This window comes from Balaenoptera ricei, chromosome 2, assembly GCF_028023285.1.
Source record: "Balaenoptera ricei isolate mBalRic1 chromosome 2, mBalRic1.hap2, whole genome shotgun sequence".
NCBI lineage: Eukaryota > Metazoa > Chordata > Mammalia > Artiodactyla > Balaenopteridae > Balaenoptera > Balaenoptera ricei.
The window spans coordinates 59,577,352-59,592,380 of record NC_082640.1 but is presented as its reverse complement, the minus strand read 5'-3'; the positions used below and the strand labels follow the sequence as shown (position 1 = coordinate 59,592,380).

General features: G+C 37.7%; 1 protein-coding gene across 6 annotated transcripts in view; it reads right to left on the bottom strand.

Moving 5' to 3' along the window:
* Positions 1 to 481: 481 nt before the first annotated feature.
* Positions 482 to 15,029, bottom strand: part of CHRNA5 (cholinergic receptor nicotinic alpha 5 subunit) — a 52,894-nt gene continuing 38,346 nt past the window's right edge. Inside the window, exons 2-7 of one of the 6 annotated variants that reach the window (XM_059912676.1) lie at positions 13,632 to 13,668; positions 13,168 to 13,319; positions 8,442 to 8,486; positions 6,989 to 7,098; positions 4,514 to 5,345; positions 483 to 1,981 (exon numbers count right to left, since the gene is read on the bottom strand). In XM_059912676.1, the coding sequence (XP_059768659.1) occupies positions 1,820 to 1,981; positions 4,514 to 5,345; positions 6,989 to 7,098; positions 8,442 to 8,486; positions 13,168 to 13,319; positions 13,632 to 13,656 (1,326 nt within the window). In that variant the 5' untranslated portion in view covers positions 13,657 to 13,668 and the 3' untranslated portion in view covers positions 483 to 1,819. Of the gene's footprint in view, positions 1,982 to 3,950; positions 5,346 to 6,988; positions 7,099 to 8,441; positions 8,487 to 13,167; positions 13,320 to 13,631; positions 13,669 to 15,029 lie in introns of those variants that run through there. The other 5 variants (XM_059912677.1, XM_059912672.1, XM_059912675.1 and 2 more) reach the window with 5 other exon arrangements.

Here is a 15,029-nt window from a genome sequence, read left to right as displayed (position 1 = left end):
TCAGCAATTGTGGCTCACGGGCTTAGTCGCTCCGCGGCATGTGGGATCTTCCCAGACCAGGGCTCGAACCCGTGTCCCCTGCATTGGCAGGCAGATTCTCAACGACTGCGCCACCAGGGAAGCCCTACATGTAAAATTTTAAAGTAATAGTAGTGGAGATATAATAAGAGGGATCGGGGATATATACATGCTATGACAGCCAACTGGCAATTGAAACTCATTGAACGAGGAGAGTTTCACTCACTAAATAGCATTAAACACCTGCCTAAAATAAAAGGCAAATTAGACAGAATACCTTCTGCCTTCCAAAGAGTGTTGAATTGAACTTAGACCTGTTACTTACTATAAATAAATAAGGCATCTGTTCTCTCAAGAGCTAAGAGTTCGAAATCGAATACAAGATTTCTGTCAGTATTTTCTTCCTGGTCATAGCTGAGTCAGGGACATTAGAGATGAAATTTTTTTCTGTTTTTGTTTTTTTATTTTTTTGAATTTTATTTTATTTTTTTATACAGCAGGTTCTTATTAGTCATCAATTTTATACACATCAGTGTATACATGTCAATCCCAATCGCCCAAATCATCGCACCACCACCCCCATCTGCCACTGCTTTCCCCACTTGGTGTCCATACGTTTGTTCTCTACATCTGTGTCTCAATTTCTGCCCTGCAAACCGGTTCATCTGTACCATTTTTCTAGGTTCCACATATATGCGTTAATATGCGACATTTGTTTTTCTCTTTCTGACTTACTTCACTCTGTATGACAGTAGAGATGAAATTTTAACTTGTCTACCTGTGATACATGATACTGTATTGAATAAGTAAGTAGTAATAGGCTAAGACCAGATTACATCTAAAGGCCCTTGCAACACTAATATTCTAGTACTGTAATTGTTGGAATGAAAGAGATAAAACTGAAACATCACAGGTATGTAACAATGTACTTATACATAATTACAATACCACCTTTAATCTTAGAAGATGGTTTTCTCACAGAACAATTTAGTAGTATCCACAGACGTGTTCTTAAAATGGGATTCACTTAGTTGTCATGGACACTTCTAAGATCAAAGATAAAAAGATGCTACCAGAATTTATATAGAAGGTGGTTCTATTAATTGTGGGAAAAAGTGGACAAAAGGATTGAAATGAATGTTAAGGATATGCTACTGCATGTCGACACGAGTTATCGTATGATTTCACGATGGAAGGTAGGCTGTAAAAATAGTTAATAATTATTCAGTTTATGCATCTACAAAATAAAGTAAGCCTTAAAGGAGTTCCCAATTCCCATTTTTCATTTTTTAAAAATGTTGGTTATAGAAAAGCAGCATCACATTCAATCATTATCATACCAAGTAGTCAGCTTATTTAGTACAGCAATATATTATACTTAAGATTAGCTCTTACCCAATGAATACAGGAGAGAATTTTTAAATGTGTACCTTTACCAAATGAAATCAGTCTTCAAATACAACAGGAATTTTCCAGCACAGTCAAAAGATGAACTTAACTGTTGATTACAAAGCAGAATTATTTGACAGGATATAAACATTAGATTTTTACTAGTACAGTTTAGATAATATTTTGTGCTGCTATTTTTAAAAGATCAAATGTTATTCAGCCAGTTATTACTTCAGTCATGCAGGTAGATGTTCTAATGGGCAATCTATTATGATAAACTGATGTTAGTGTCTGTTAATCTGTTGAAGCTTGCATCAAATTTTAAACACAATTTACATTTTCATAATTTTATAGGCGCCATAAGAGATATGTGCCTTTTAACTAAATTCCTACTACAGCCCCTAGGGAAGTGTCACTTATTTGTGTTTCCAATATGAATTGGTACTATTATATTTGCCCATTTATAGATAACTGGAACAAAAAGCCCAAGAGATCCAACAATTGAAACCAGAAGAAAAGTCCACAGAAACATCCGATCAAGAACCTGGGCTATGAATTTCCAATCTTCAACAACCTGTATCAAAAACAAAACAAAACAAAACAAAAAAACCACGTTAAATAATTAAGACACAAAATCCGTAAATTTACACGTCGACTTGTAATATAAGTGGGTTCTTTTGATAGAATTTTAATAAACTATAGTACTTAGATACTTTATAATAAACTTTAAAACATCTTTTTAATTCTTACTATATACAGTTATCTTTATTACTTGTTCGGCCCAGTAGTGTTTACTTATTTTAATTTTTAAGATAATCCAGCCTGAAGTTAATTTCATGACAAATTAAAAGTTGGTTCAGAATAATATATATTCAACAGCTGTTAATCTTCCTCACCTCACCTGCTTTATTTTCCTAGGATTTCCTAGGGACCATTTTAACCTAAGCTCATGAGTTCAGAGCTTCTGGTGAGCTCATTCCCTCCCTGTTTTCGCAGCCCAAGCAGGGAGCTGGCTCAGCAGGTGTGAGTGACCTCAAGGAAAGGGCAGGCTGAGACCAGGCCCCGAGCACCATAGGCTCCCTCCCACCAGGCCACTTCCTTGACCACGAGTTTCCCTAGCCCCTGTTCTCTATGAAGCACCGGGTCTTCTACAGGAACTGTGCCCCACGTTTCAGGATAATGCAGAATTTAGAGGATTATAAACACCCTACTGCTTCTCTACTTATAAGTTTTTCCCCTGAAAATAAACCCCATTTACTGGCCCTCTTGGAAGGAGCCTGGATCCTTTTGCACAACACTTTGCAGACATTCATTAAATCCCATCTCAATCCGTATCATTATCTAATATCTGTATTTTTAAAAATTTATTTATTTTTGGCTGTGTTGTGTCTTCGTTGCTGTGCACGGGCTTTCTCTAATTGCAGCGAGCGGGGGCTACTCTTTGTTGTGGTGCACGGGCTTCTCATTGTGGTGGCTTCTCTTGTTGTGGAGCATGGGCTCTAGGCACGCGGGCTTCAGTAGTTGCAGCACGTGGTCTCAGTAGTTGTGGCTCGTGGGCTCTAGAGAACAGGCTCAGTAGTTGTGGCGCACGGGCTTAACTGCTCTGCGGCATGTGGGATCTTCCCGGACCAGGGCTCGAACCTGTGTCCCCTGCATTGGCAGGCAGATTCTTAACCACTGCGCCACCAGGGAAGCCCCTAATATCTGTATTTTTTAAGACTTCATTGATAGCTTCACCTTATAAACTAATTATACTTACACCAAATAGAAACTTTATGATCCACAAGCATTAAAAGTTTATTAGATTAAAACAACATTGTAAATCAACTATACTTCAATAAAAATTTTTTAAAAGTTTATTAGAAACATATGTCAAATCTCCCTTTGTGGGGAGGGCTGTTATTTTACCGGATTCATTCCACCTGCTTACCACGCCTGCTAGAAATTTTTCCATTTAAAAAAGCTTTAGAGATTAGAATTCATATACATTTTTTATTCTAGGTACTATTTTATTATTTTTTTATTATATTAGTTTCAGGTGTACAACATAGTGATTCTAAATTTTTATAGATTATACTCCATTTAAGTTATTATAAAATATTGGCTATATTCCCTGTGCTGTACAATATATCTTGATAGCTTTTTTATATATAGTAGTTTGTACCTCTTACTCCCCTGCCCCTACCTTTCCCCCCTCTTTCCTTTCACCACTGGTAACCACTAGTTTGTTCTCTATATCTGTGAGAGAATTCATATAATTTTAATGTGACTATTCAAAGTAAATTCAATTGTGAAAATAGTACTATAGTCATAGCTTTAAAAATATTATACAATAGAAATAAAGAATAGTGACAAGACTGAAATATTACATGTTTTGAAAGAAAACTCCAGTTCAATATGATCACATTAATAAGATGTATTAATAGTTCAATTCTTGCATTTGAAATATTAACCTTAAATAAGGAGCCAGTGAGTTATTTTTCTATAATAAAGTTTTGAGCAAATTTTTGTTTTTAAGCAAATTAAGCATATTATTAAGTACTACACTAAGCTTCACTTGTACACGTTGATGTATAATATATAACACCCGAGAATACCTTACTGCTTTTGATTTCGCTAACATTCTTATAAGTGAACAACAAGAAGATTTATTCTACAAAAATATCTTGGCTGTATTTATAAAGGCTCCATTAGACTCATTCTTTAAAAAATGAAATCACTTTTGATAAACTATAATACAGTTGTGCCTGCAGATTACTATAGAATCCAGAAACAAAGTTACTGAAGATCAAATTAAAACAGTTAATCACGTCAGAGACAAAAACCAAACGGCAGGATTACTATGCCTTAGAATAACAGAACAGTCAGCATAACACAAAGTGTTTTCAAAAGTCATCCAAGATGCTGATGGGGGAAAAGGAGACGTGAGATTTGTGTACACGCTACATTTTGCAGATGTTTTAACTGAAATGTTAGTAAAGATCTTTTACAGAACAGTGTGTCAACATCTCTGGCCCTCAGTCTATGCTTAGTCTAAAGGGTCATGCTGTTTGCCCGACTTAGAATCAAAACAGATCTGCATTTGTGAATATACGCGGTCACAGACCTCACGGACATCATTCTCCTTCATGACGTGTCTTGTGATGTAGTGAATGGAATCAAGTGCAGCTTCCAGTGTGTTTCTAGAAGCTTTTGGTCCACGGCTGCTCTCAGTTTCCTCCTTCTGACTGAAGCACCTATCTACATGACTTCGCATGCAAAGCAGTGTCGGAAGCTTCTGAAGAAATATCTTGCGGACCCACGGAGCCATAGCGTTATGTGTTGAGGAAGAACGGTGATGGATGTTGATAGCAAAGACAGTGACCATGATGGATAGTGTCACAAAAATCATGGTAAACACCAGGTACTCTCCAATCAGAGGTATGACTTTGGAAGATGAGGGTATGATCTCTTCAATAACAAGAAGGAAGACAGTCAGAGACACAAGTACTGAAGTGCAGAGACAAATCTTTTCACCTTCATTTGAAGGAAGATAGAAGACAAGTATGGTTAAAAACGAGAGCCCAATACAGGGTATAATAAGGAACAGGGTATAAAAGAGAGGCAGACGCTTAATTACAAATGAGTAAGTGATGTAAGGATACCAGCAACAGCTGTCGGTTCTGTTTCCTTTGCTTCCTGTTGCGCTCACAATTTCCCATTCTCCATTATCAAAAAAATCTCTCTTGTCAACATCTTGGTCCTCCAAAATTATATCAACCTGTGATCCATCATAAGTCCAAGAGCCAAATTTCATGGAACAGTTTTGGAGATCAAATGGGAAAAATGTGACATCAATGGTACAGGAACTTTTGTAGTTTGCCGGTGGAGTCCAGGTAACAGTGCCGTCATACCTGACGACAGTTTTCGTACTGGCCCCTTCAAAACGTCCATCTGCACTGAAATACACACATGCACAGTAACAATGCAGAGATTAAACAACCCAGGCCTGTGTTTTACAAGCCTAATATGAAAGAAAACCTATACCATAGCATGAAATACTTTTAAAATTATTACACTTGAGATATACCTGCTCCACGTAGGGGACTCTAGTTTAAGGACACTGCCCTTAAATATCTAACTCTATTGAAACGAAACCCCTATTTCCATATCTACTCCAGGACTGACAGATCTATATTCACAGAATCCTGAGATTCAAGTGGTTGAAATGATTTCACTTTGATTACACACAAAATGTAATTAGGCTATTTATAACAATGGATGTGCACAGAGCCAGAACCTGAATCCACATTCCTAGATGCCCCCCTCTCCCCTCAGTGCTCTTCTCCCTCCATGAAAGATACTGGACGCTTCCTACACTTACAGGGAAAGAACAATAGCCCCAAGCTGGGCACAGCCCTGGAAAACAGCCGTCCCTCTCCAACTCTGCCATCATGTGAACTCACGCACTGGAGAAGTCTAGCAGGAAACATCACCACCAACGTGAGCTATCTTCGAAATACTGTTCTCTATCTTAAAATTCATGTGACTTTTGCACACTCCTATGTAATATATCCATGTTAAATATAAAAATGTTTGCAATGACTTAGAGTAAAATGATGCTCCAGGAAGCTGCATCATGCTTTGTTCACTCCTTCCATGTTGAGAAGCATGGAGGTAAAGGTTTGAAAAGTGAAAGATATTTTTTGCTTAGCATTTGCTCTGTCCTCATGTCAATGCCTTCTTGCAAACAAGACAAAGTGCATTAGGATAAGCACAAATTCCCAGAAACGTCCTGGAGTGGTTGGTCCTAGAAAAAAATGAAACTGGCATCCAGAAGTATCCTCTCCCCTAAGTTAAAAACCATCCTCAAAACACACTTAGGTAGAATACCTATAAATATGAGTTAATAATTAATCCAACATTCCTCGTGGGAAAATTATTATACAGTATTTAAAGCAAAATTAGAAGGATGCACATTTAAACATAAAGTATGACCTTAACTATTGTTAACCATTACCAAAAAATCTGGAAGGCAGTCTACCAAATATGTAGTCTAGAAAATAAGAGTGTAAATGGGGATGTCAGGCTACTCCCCACGCACCACGTGTGAGCTGTGTGATCCTGGACAAGTATAACTATCTTTGGCCTCCATTTTCTCATCTGTCAAATAGATGTGATCGTACCTAGTTCATAAGGTTATCTTGAGAACTGAATGAATAAAGATAAGGCACTGAGCACAATGCCAGGCACAGAGTAAGTCCACCATACGTGTAAGTTTGTAACAGTGGTTGCCACCAAGTGATGGGATAACGGGATTGATTATATTCCCCCCAACTTCCTTATACCTTTTTGGACTTCCCAAACGTTTTACAAATTTTTGAAATCCAAGAACACTTTTATGATCAGAAAACAATGTACCAAAAAAGGGAGAGGATCCACAGAACCTATCTGTAGGTTCATGAAATGAGAGAACACAAGACTAAGTCCTGTGACTTCATAGCTAAACAATTTTCAAAAGGAAGAAAAAATTACTAGTGCCTAATAGTAATACAACTGTTTTCTTTTGAAAACAGAAACTAGTATTCTGGATATAACTTACTTATCAAACAAAACAATGTCTGGAGTCCAGAGAGAGTCTGAAGGGACTCGTATAACTTTTATTCCACTGTAGTCATCAGGGTTCCATCTCAATTTTACATCTATCCATTCCTTTAAAACAAAGAAACCTGACTCAATTTCAATACAATTAACAGTCAAAAACAGTGAAAACTATACTCTTTGCCAAATCCAGACATTTTAGACACGAAGTCACCTCTACTCCCAATAAAGAAAACTCACCTCCACGTCCTTCTTATGGGCACTGGATGATATAGCCCTGTCCCCTCATGTGGTGGCTCTAGCCATGGTCCTCAGGAGACACAGGCGAGGACCAGAGCTGGGTACGTTCATGGATCTGCTTAACACCTCTTCTCCCACCAGCTGACCATACCCAGGAGCAGCAGCCATGGGCACCTAAGGTCCAGGTTCAAGGGAAACATTCTCTTTTCTAGCTGTCTTCTCAATGACTGGCTGGACTGGTCCATGCAAAGAGCACTTGGATTTATTACACATTCCACATAGTTAAACACCTTGTCCCACCTCCACACAGTAACAATTCTGTGATCACGTCAAGACTTGCACCCCAAGGAAAGCACACATGTCTTTCAGGAATTTGGGGTTAGGAAACTGGCAGTAGGTATTAAAAATCAGGAATAATAAAGAACAAACAAAGGGAAGCACTCAACAGCAGTTGGGGACATCTGGCCCAGAAAGAAAAGAAGTCCTTTATATAAGAGGGACTATGAACATAAAAATAAATCATTACATTCTTGCCTGTTCCCATCTCACTTAGAATAAAAGCCAAAATCCTACAGTGGCCTAGAAGCCACTACTCATAACCTATGCTAGGAACACCCATCGACCTCCTGTTGCTTCACTGACCTCATCTCCTACACCTGTCCCATGGCCACTCACCTCCAGCCAGCTGGCTTCTTTGCTGCTCCCTGAACACGCCAGGCACCCTCCAGCCTCAGGACCTTTGCACGTTTGTGTCCCTCTGCCTGGAACAGTCCTCCCCTAGATACTCACATAGCTTGCTTCTCCTCCTCTTTCAAGTCTTTGTGCAAATATTACCTTCTCAGTGGTACTTCCCCTGCCCATCCTATTTAAAAGTACAGTCCCCAACACTCCCTATCCACTTTCCCAGTGTATTTTTCTCCAAGCTTATCAGCTTGAAAGGTACTATACAACTTCCTATTTATTCCCCCCATTGGAATGAAGTTCCTTGAGGGCCTAGACTTTTGTCTGTTTTGTTCACTGCTGTTTCCCCAGTGCCCAGAACAGTGCCTGGCATAGAGTGGGCACTCAAATATTAACTGAATGAATACAAGACTCCATCTACCTCATCCTTCTGCCTCCTGCCAATCCACCAAGACCAGATACTCATGCTACAAACCCTGTAATAACAGTGGCACCAGTCAACAGTTGGGTGGCCCTTTGAATTTTATACATACCTGCTTCAACCAGACATTGGTTGTCATTAACTGATTTTTCTCATCCTATGAAATAAAAATTTAAATAAGGCTGATTATTTCAATTACAGAAACAATAATTCTTTAAATAAGAATTTTCTCAGTTTTATATAAACACTCCTCTCTATATAGCACCTACGTTCTGTTCATCAATCCGGTTCTCTAGAAAAGCAGGATCTTTTTTCCAGCCTAATTTCACATTATTCCTTCCAACATACTCTGTATTTCAGATAAGCTGCCCGAAAGGACACCATTGGCATTTTTAGATTTAATATTAATAGTCTCAGCTACTACATTTCCTCAAATCTAAGATGCAATCAAAGAATCACAACATTATTTTATGTACTTAGCACTAAGAAAGAAAAAGGCTGATAATGAATTGTAAGTTGTCATTAATTATAAGACGTCTTGACTTCAGAAGTGCTAAAATGTGCATCTTACAATCGGTGAGATACAATGTGTGCATTCTTGAGGGACTATAATTTGTTATTTGCTTCTGCTGAGGCACATATTTGAATCTCTCCATGGAGCTGTTACATAGAAAAAAACGTGGAGGTCAGAGCCTTGAATGGCAACTTCATAAAGCTTTTACATCCTACTTTTCTAGAGAACCAGGGGTCCTTGCTACTTACACCTTCCTGCTGTCTTACCTTCACTTACGCCAGTCCTTCACTGAATTTTCAAGGCCTAATTAAAGTGATAACTCTTTCATTAAGTTTTACTGAAATATCATGGAGCCAACTGAACCCATAAAAGATCATCGTGATCATCAACCACAGACAGACCTTGTGTAGGATACAATGCTCAGAGCACACAGACACAAAGAAGCACAAGGCAATCCCTACACTTGGGTAGAGAGGATGGGATATAAATAGTTTAGGTGACTGGAGTGTTTCCATTCCCTATCCCATCCGAACAACAGGTGAATGACCTAGGGGAAAGGAGGAGGCCAGAAGGAAGCACATCCCTAGGTACAAAGACAGCTGTTAGGTCCCTACATGGAAAGAATGGGTCCTAGGAAATACAGCATGGCCATCCCTCTTACACTGTGTCTTCCAAAGAGCAATTTTCCTTGATTAAAACACTAGAGCTGGAAAGGACCTAGAGATTTCATCTACTGTAATCCCTTCATTTTGCAAATAAGAAAACTGGTCCAGTGAGGCAACTTGCTTAAAATCACACCACCAATTAGTGGTAAAACCGATTCTAGAACTCAAAACTCCTAAATTTAAACGCTACGCCACCAGCTCTACTGTCCACCCCAAAGTCACACACCATCCAGAATAACTGCTGAGCCCTGTATTAGAATATGCCTTTCAGACAAAAGTTCTAACCAGAGGCATTAAAAATTAGGAAAGTTCTGGTAAACATATTACCTGCAATGCTGCATGGCAGTAGGTTGTCTTTGAGAATCTAATGAAAATTATAGACCTTTTCACCAGAAAAATGTGAACACACATAGATTTTGCCCTGTGAGCTAGGACCTAGTCCATACTTAGTATCTTTAATAGTAACATAGATAAAAGAAAAACCCATAAGTTCACAACTGGCCCCAAAGATGTGGGTTAGCCATTGCCTTAGGGGATACAGCCTCTTTTAACCTCAAGTATCTCTTCAGCATCTATCACGTGTTCAACACAGTGGAGGATGCAACAAAAACCAAACTGAGGGACTTCCCTGGTGGCGCAGTGGTTAAGAATCCACCTACCAATGCAGGGGACACAGGTTCGAGCCCTGGTCTGGGAAGATCCCACATGCCGCGGAGCAACTAAGCCCGTGAGCCACAACTACTGAAGCCTGTGCTCCGCAACAAGAGAAGCCACTACAATGAGAAGCCCGCGAACCACAATGAAGAGTAGCCCCCGCTCGCCGCAACTAGAAAAAGCTTGCGTGCAGCAACAAAGACCCAACGCAGCCAAAAATAAATAAATAAATTGATTAATTAAAAAAAAAAAAACCCAAACTGAGTGAAGGATGACACTCAGCAGGAAACCACAGATAAAGAAATGTTAACTACTCATAAGCATATCAGAAAAGTTTTAGGGGTAATAGGGTTTTTTTTTAACCTGACCATAAAAATAAAATCAAAACAAACAAGCCAACACTGATATTTTAAAAAGACAGAGCGAGAACACGTAGGAAATAAGATAGGAATCTGAGGAAACTTCAAGGAAGAGCCGCTAAACATGATCACAAGGTTGCGGGGCAAAGACCTTAGCGATTAAAAGGAACATAAACCCACTGAGAAGCAATTCAGTGAAGTTTCTGTCAATGTCCAGGGCCCTTGACCCTCATCTTCCTTGACTCCAGTCCTCCTCCCCTCTCATTGTCACTGACCGTATATTTTCTGGGCCCTTCTCTCAAGAAGCAACCCTTCCTCAACGTCTCTGCTTGGCTAACCCTTGCTTCTACCACTTTCTATGAATGTTCTTCAAGGATCAGGCTCCTGCTCTCTCTGCTTTATAACTGCATCAATTCAAAGTTTTCAACAATCACCCCCAGGCCAGCAATTCCAAACTGACATCCTCAGCCTCACCTCTCACCTCGGAGCCAGTCTTGACCTTCCAAGGGCCTCAGTGAACATTTTCTTTTGAATGTACCATAATGACCTCATACCAAAAGCAAACCCATCGTCTTCTCTGCCCTGCCCCCATAACAACCAATTTTCTCTTTCAAATTGGTTACCCTTCTAACCTCCTAGGCTTCAAAATAAGATGCCTCCCCCCATATTCAGTGGTCAAGTCCTGTTCCTTCTTATATTTGGTCTAACTTGCCTCTCAAGCTTCTAATCTTTCACTCTTTGAAGCCACGTATTTAACTATCTTATTGATCCACTTAAAGTACTGCTTTTACCATGTCTGTTACCCATCAGATCTCTCATTCACTCAGCATTTACTATGTGCCAGACACCATGCTAGGCTCTGGGACAGACACAAGGACTAAAGCTCACTCTGCTTTGAGGCGGCCCTGCCAGCACATGAGTGCCAGTCAGTGTAACTGGAACAGAAGAGAGACTGTCTTAGGAAGTTTGGATTTCAGAGTCTGACAGATGAATTTGGCCTTGAAGGATAAATGGCTTCTGCTGAGAAGGAAAGTTCTCCAAACAGAAGCAATGGCAGGAGCAAAGGCACAGTGGCACACAGGCATCACTCCTCACCTCCTCTACCATCCAGTCAGACCATCGATCTAAACAGCCGAACAAAAAGGCTCGGTATCGCTTATGTACCTGTGATTATACTGTTCCTTGTTATTAAAAGTTCTTTCCTCTCTGCATGCCAGATCCTACACTTAGCACAATGCCAGCTCAAGTGCCACTTCTTCTACCCAGGCTTCTTTGATAATCTCAATCATCAAGATCTGAAATCCCAGATCTCTGTGACATCACGATTTAGTACTGCAGCATTCTACACTTACTCCATTTACATGCTAACAGTCCCAGCTAGAAAGAAGTTGAAAGCAAGCCCTACTAACTTACTTCCTACTTCCCTATGTTTAATTTATACTTAAAATCTTCCTGTATTGCCTAGCAAAGGATCAAGCACAGAGTCCATATTCATTGATCTTGCTGGAAGCAATTAGGTTACATTTATCAGTCAACAGACTTCAAAAATGTATATCCTTTGATTCATCACCTTTCTTAAGGAAAGCAGAAATTCAAACATTTATGTACAAATATTCATCATTGTCCTTTATAATAGGAAAAATTGGGAACAAGCTTCTGCCAACCAAAGAAGAATGTTTAAATAAATTATAAATGAAATATAGCCATTAAAATTACATTTGAAGTTTATGTAATAACATAAGAAAATGTTCATCATGTAACAACAGGGGAAAAAGCAGTAATCAAAATTATATCTAAAATAATATTTCAATTTTGTAACATATTCACAAAGAAAAAACTGGCAAGAAACACAACAAAATGTTACCAATGGTCATTTCTGGGTGGTAGAATTACAGTCAAGTTTTATTTTATTTTCTTATTTGTATTTTTTTGAACTTTCTAAACTCTTTCCAAAAATCATGCATTGCTTCTCTAATCAGAAAATAAAGGCACACCTATAAATGTTATCTATATCCATACATACATACATACACACACACATACTTGACTATTCTGGGAACACAACAGGGAAACAATTATTGATTGACATGATCAGAAAAAGAAGAAACTAGTTTAAAAATTAGCGTGAACCTTTTAGTTTAAAATAGAAATAATCTCTTGACAATAAGAACAAGTTATGATGGGGAATTTACTACCTGGTAAATGTCACATGGAAAAACCTAAGAAATGTTTTAAGTGTGATACTGAGGCAATGATCTGTTGAGATCCCTTTTCGGTCCTAAAAATCTACAACTCTAACTCTTGCGTTTTTTCTTTTAAAATTTTTGACCTTTTGGTCATATTTTTTAACACATTTAAGAAGCAACTTCCATATAGAAGGTTTAATATCTTTGAATTTATTAAAAAACAGACCTATTTTAATTACCAAATGAGATAAAATGATTTCTAAACTATATAAGATTATATAAACATACAGTATTCCTATGTCTGTGGTGTAATAATTGTTTTTCCCTGGTGAGTTCCTGGAGGAAAAGCACTATGTTCATTCACCTTTGTAATCTTTGCAGCCGAGCATGGTGCCTGGGCACACAATATGCTCTCCATAGACCTGTGTGAAATTGAATATGGAATGATATGCACACCTACCACATCCACTAATTGAGATATTGCAAGGCCAAACTTTATTTTTATTTTGTCATTCAGGTGTTCCACTGGACGAACCCATCTCTCGTAGTCTTGAAATAAATCCTTAAACAAACTATCTTCATGTTTGGCAACAAAGGATGGTTCAGCTAATCCTGTATAACAAATTTTTAAAAGTTAGTGGATTGGCTTCTCTCCCACCAAATACCTCTACTTTAAAAAAGTTTGGCATTACTAATGAACCAAAGTATTATTTAGGCTATTGTCAAAGGCGATTTTAAAATGAAGGCGATTTTAAAATGAAGGAGATTTTAAAACGTTTGTGATCAATAAGGGACACTCTGGTTCACATATACTTCTTAGTTAAATCAGATTATTCACATGGAAATACGCTGAATTCTGTAAGAAGCACTCAGTACTTAATACATAGTAATTTAAAATCTAAGTAACAAAAGCTTTTAAATTACCAGGGCTAGGGGGGTTGCTTGTCATAAAATTCCAAACCTAGAAAACAGATATATTAAAGTTTATTGATCAACTATAAATATAAAATAAACATGCTTTAATTTACATGCTTTTAATATACAAATATATAAATATTGAACAAATTATTCAGATTTGTCATACCTTTGTTGCTATACATTTGTATACAATTACCTTAGGGCCTAAGACTAAAAAAGAAAAAGATAAAATTTAAAAAGTTTTAGATGCCATAAGCCAAAGACTGGTTAGATTTATGGATCACAGTTATGTTTACACTTCTAATAAGCTTAAGTAAGCCTCTTTAAAGAAATGAGTTTTCAGTGTTTTATGGACACTGGAGTCTCTATTAAGGAAATGTGGAATGTGTGAAATTCAAGGATGACATTTACTCAAGACTCATGATTTTACAAAGAAAAAACATTTATTTAAAACAAAATGTCACTGGCTTATTTATCATAAAGTATATACATAGGGATTTGGAGTAGCTAGTGTTGGCCTTTCTCTAACCTAAAAGAAATGATTTAACAGAAAATTAGCACTTTCACAAAAATCTTCTCTTTTTGTTGTGATAGACCATGTTTTCTATTTGGAGCTATTAAAAAGTATCTGGTTACTGTAGCTAGAGGAAACCCATTCCCTGATTTTTTTTTCACTGCTTATTTCTTCATTAATAGAGCAGCTTATTTCTCAGAGTTTATGTCTTGCTTCCCTGGGCAATTTAAGATATTTGATTTAATCTATAAATATCATAGAGTTTGTGCCATGCCTCTGTAAAAGCCTCCTTATGCTGAAATGTGCAGCACTGGAGATATTTCAATTCAATTAGAATATTATACACTAGAGAAGCATTCTTTTTAATGTTCAAAAGCTGTTAATTTCAGAGGTTCAAGTTAAAATAGCATTATTGAAACATTTCTCCTATTCTGATCCTATTTTAAAATGGAAACAACAAAAGTTTAAGGTTGTTTAAAAGACAGAGATAACAAAATGTTTTTTTAACAGAATCTAAGGCAACTTTGCCTTAGGAAAAAAAATACTAACTTGAATTGCCACCTCAAATTTTGTTTGAAAGAAAGTAGATAGGGTATAAATAAATAAAATGATAAATTTATCCTAACATTCTACTTAATGAGAATGCTTAAGATACTGCCTTGTGAATACCTTCTTAGTACATCCAATATTAGAAATACCGTTTTCTTAGCACAACTTTACAGAAAAGCCAGGTGCAAAGGTCAGTGGCATTTTAGCACAAAACCTTAATGGTGCACTCAAATTCTACTTAGAGGTCATGTTTCTTCAGCTGGTTCTAAATGTTTTAAGTTTATACTGCTCATAAACCTCAAAATATTAAAAGGGAGATGATCCAATACATTCCCTCACTT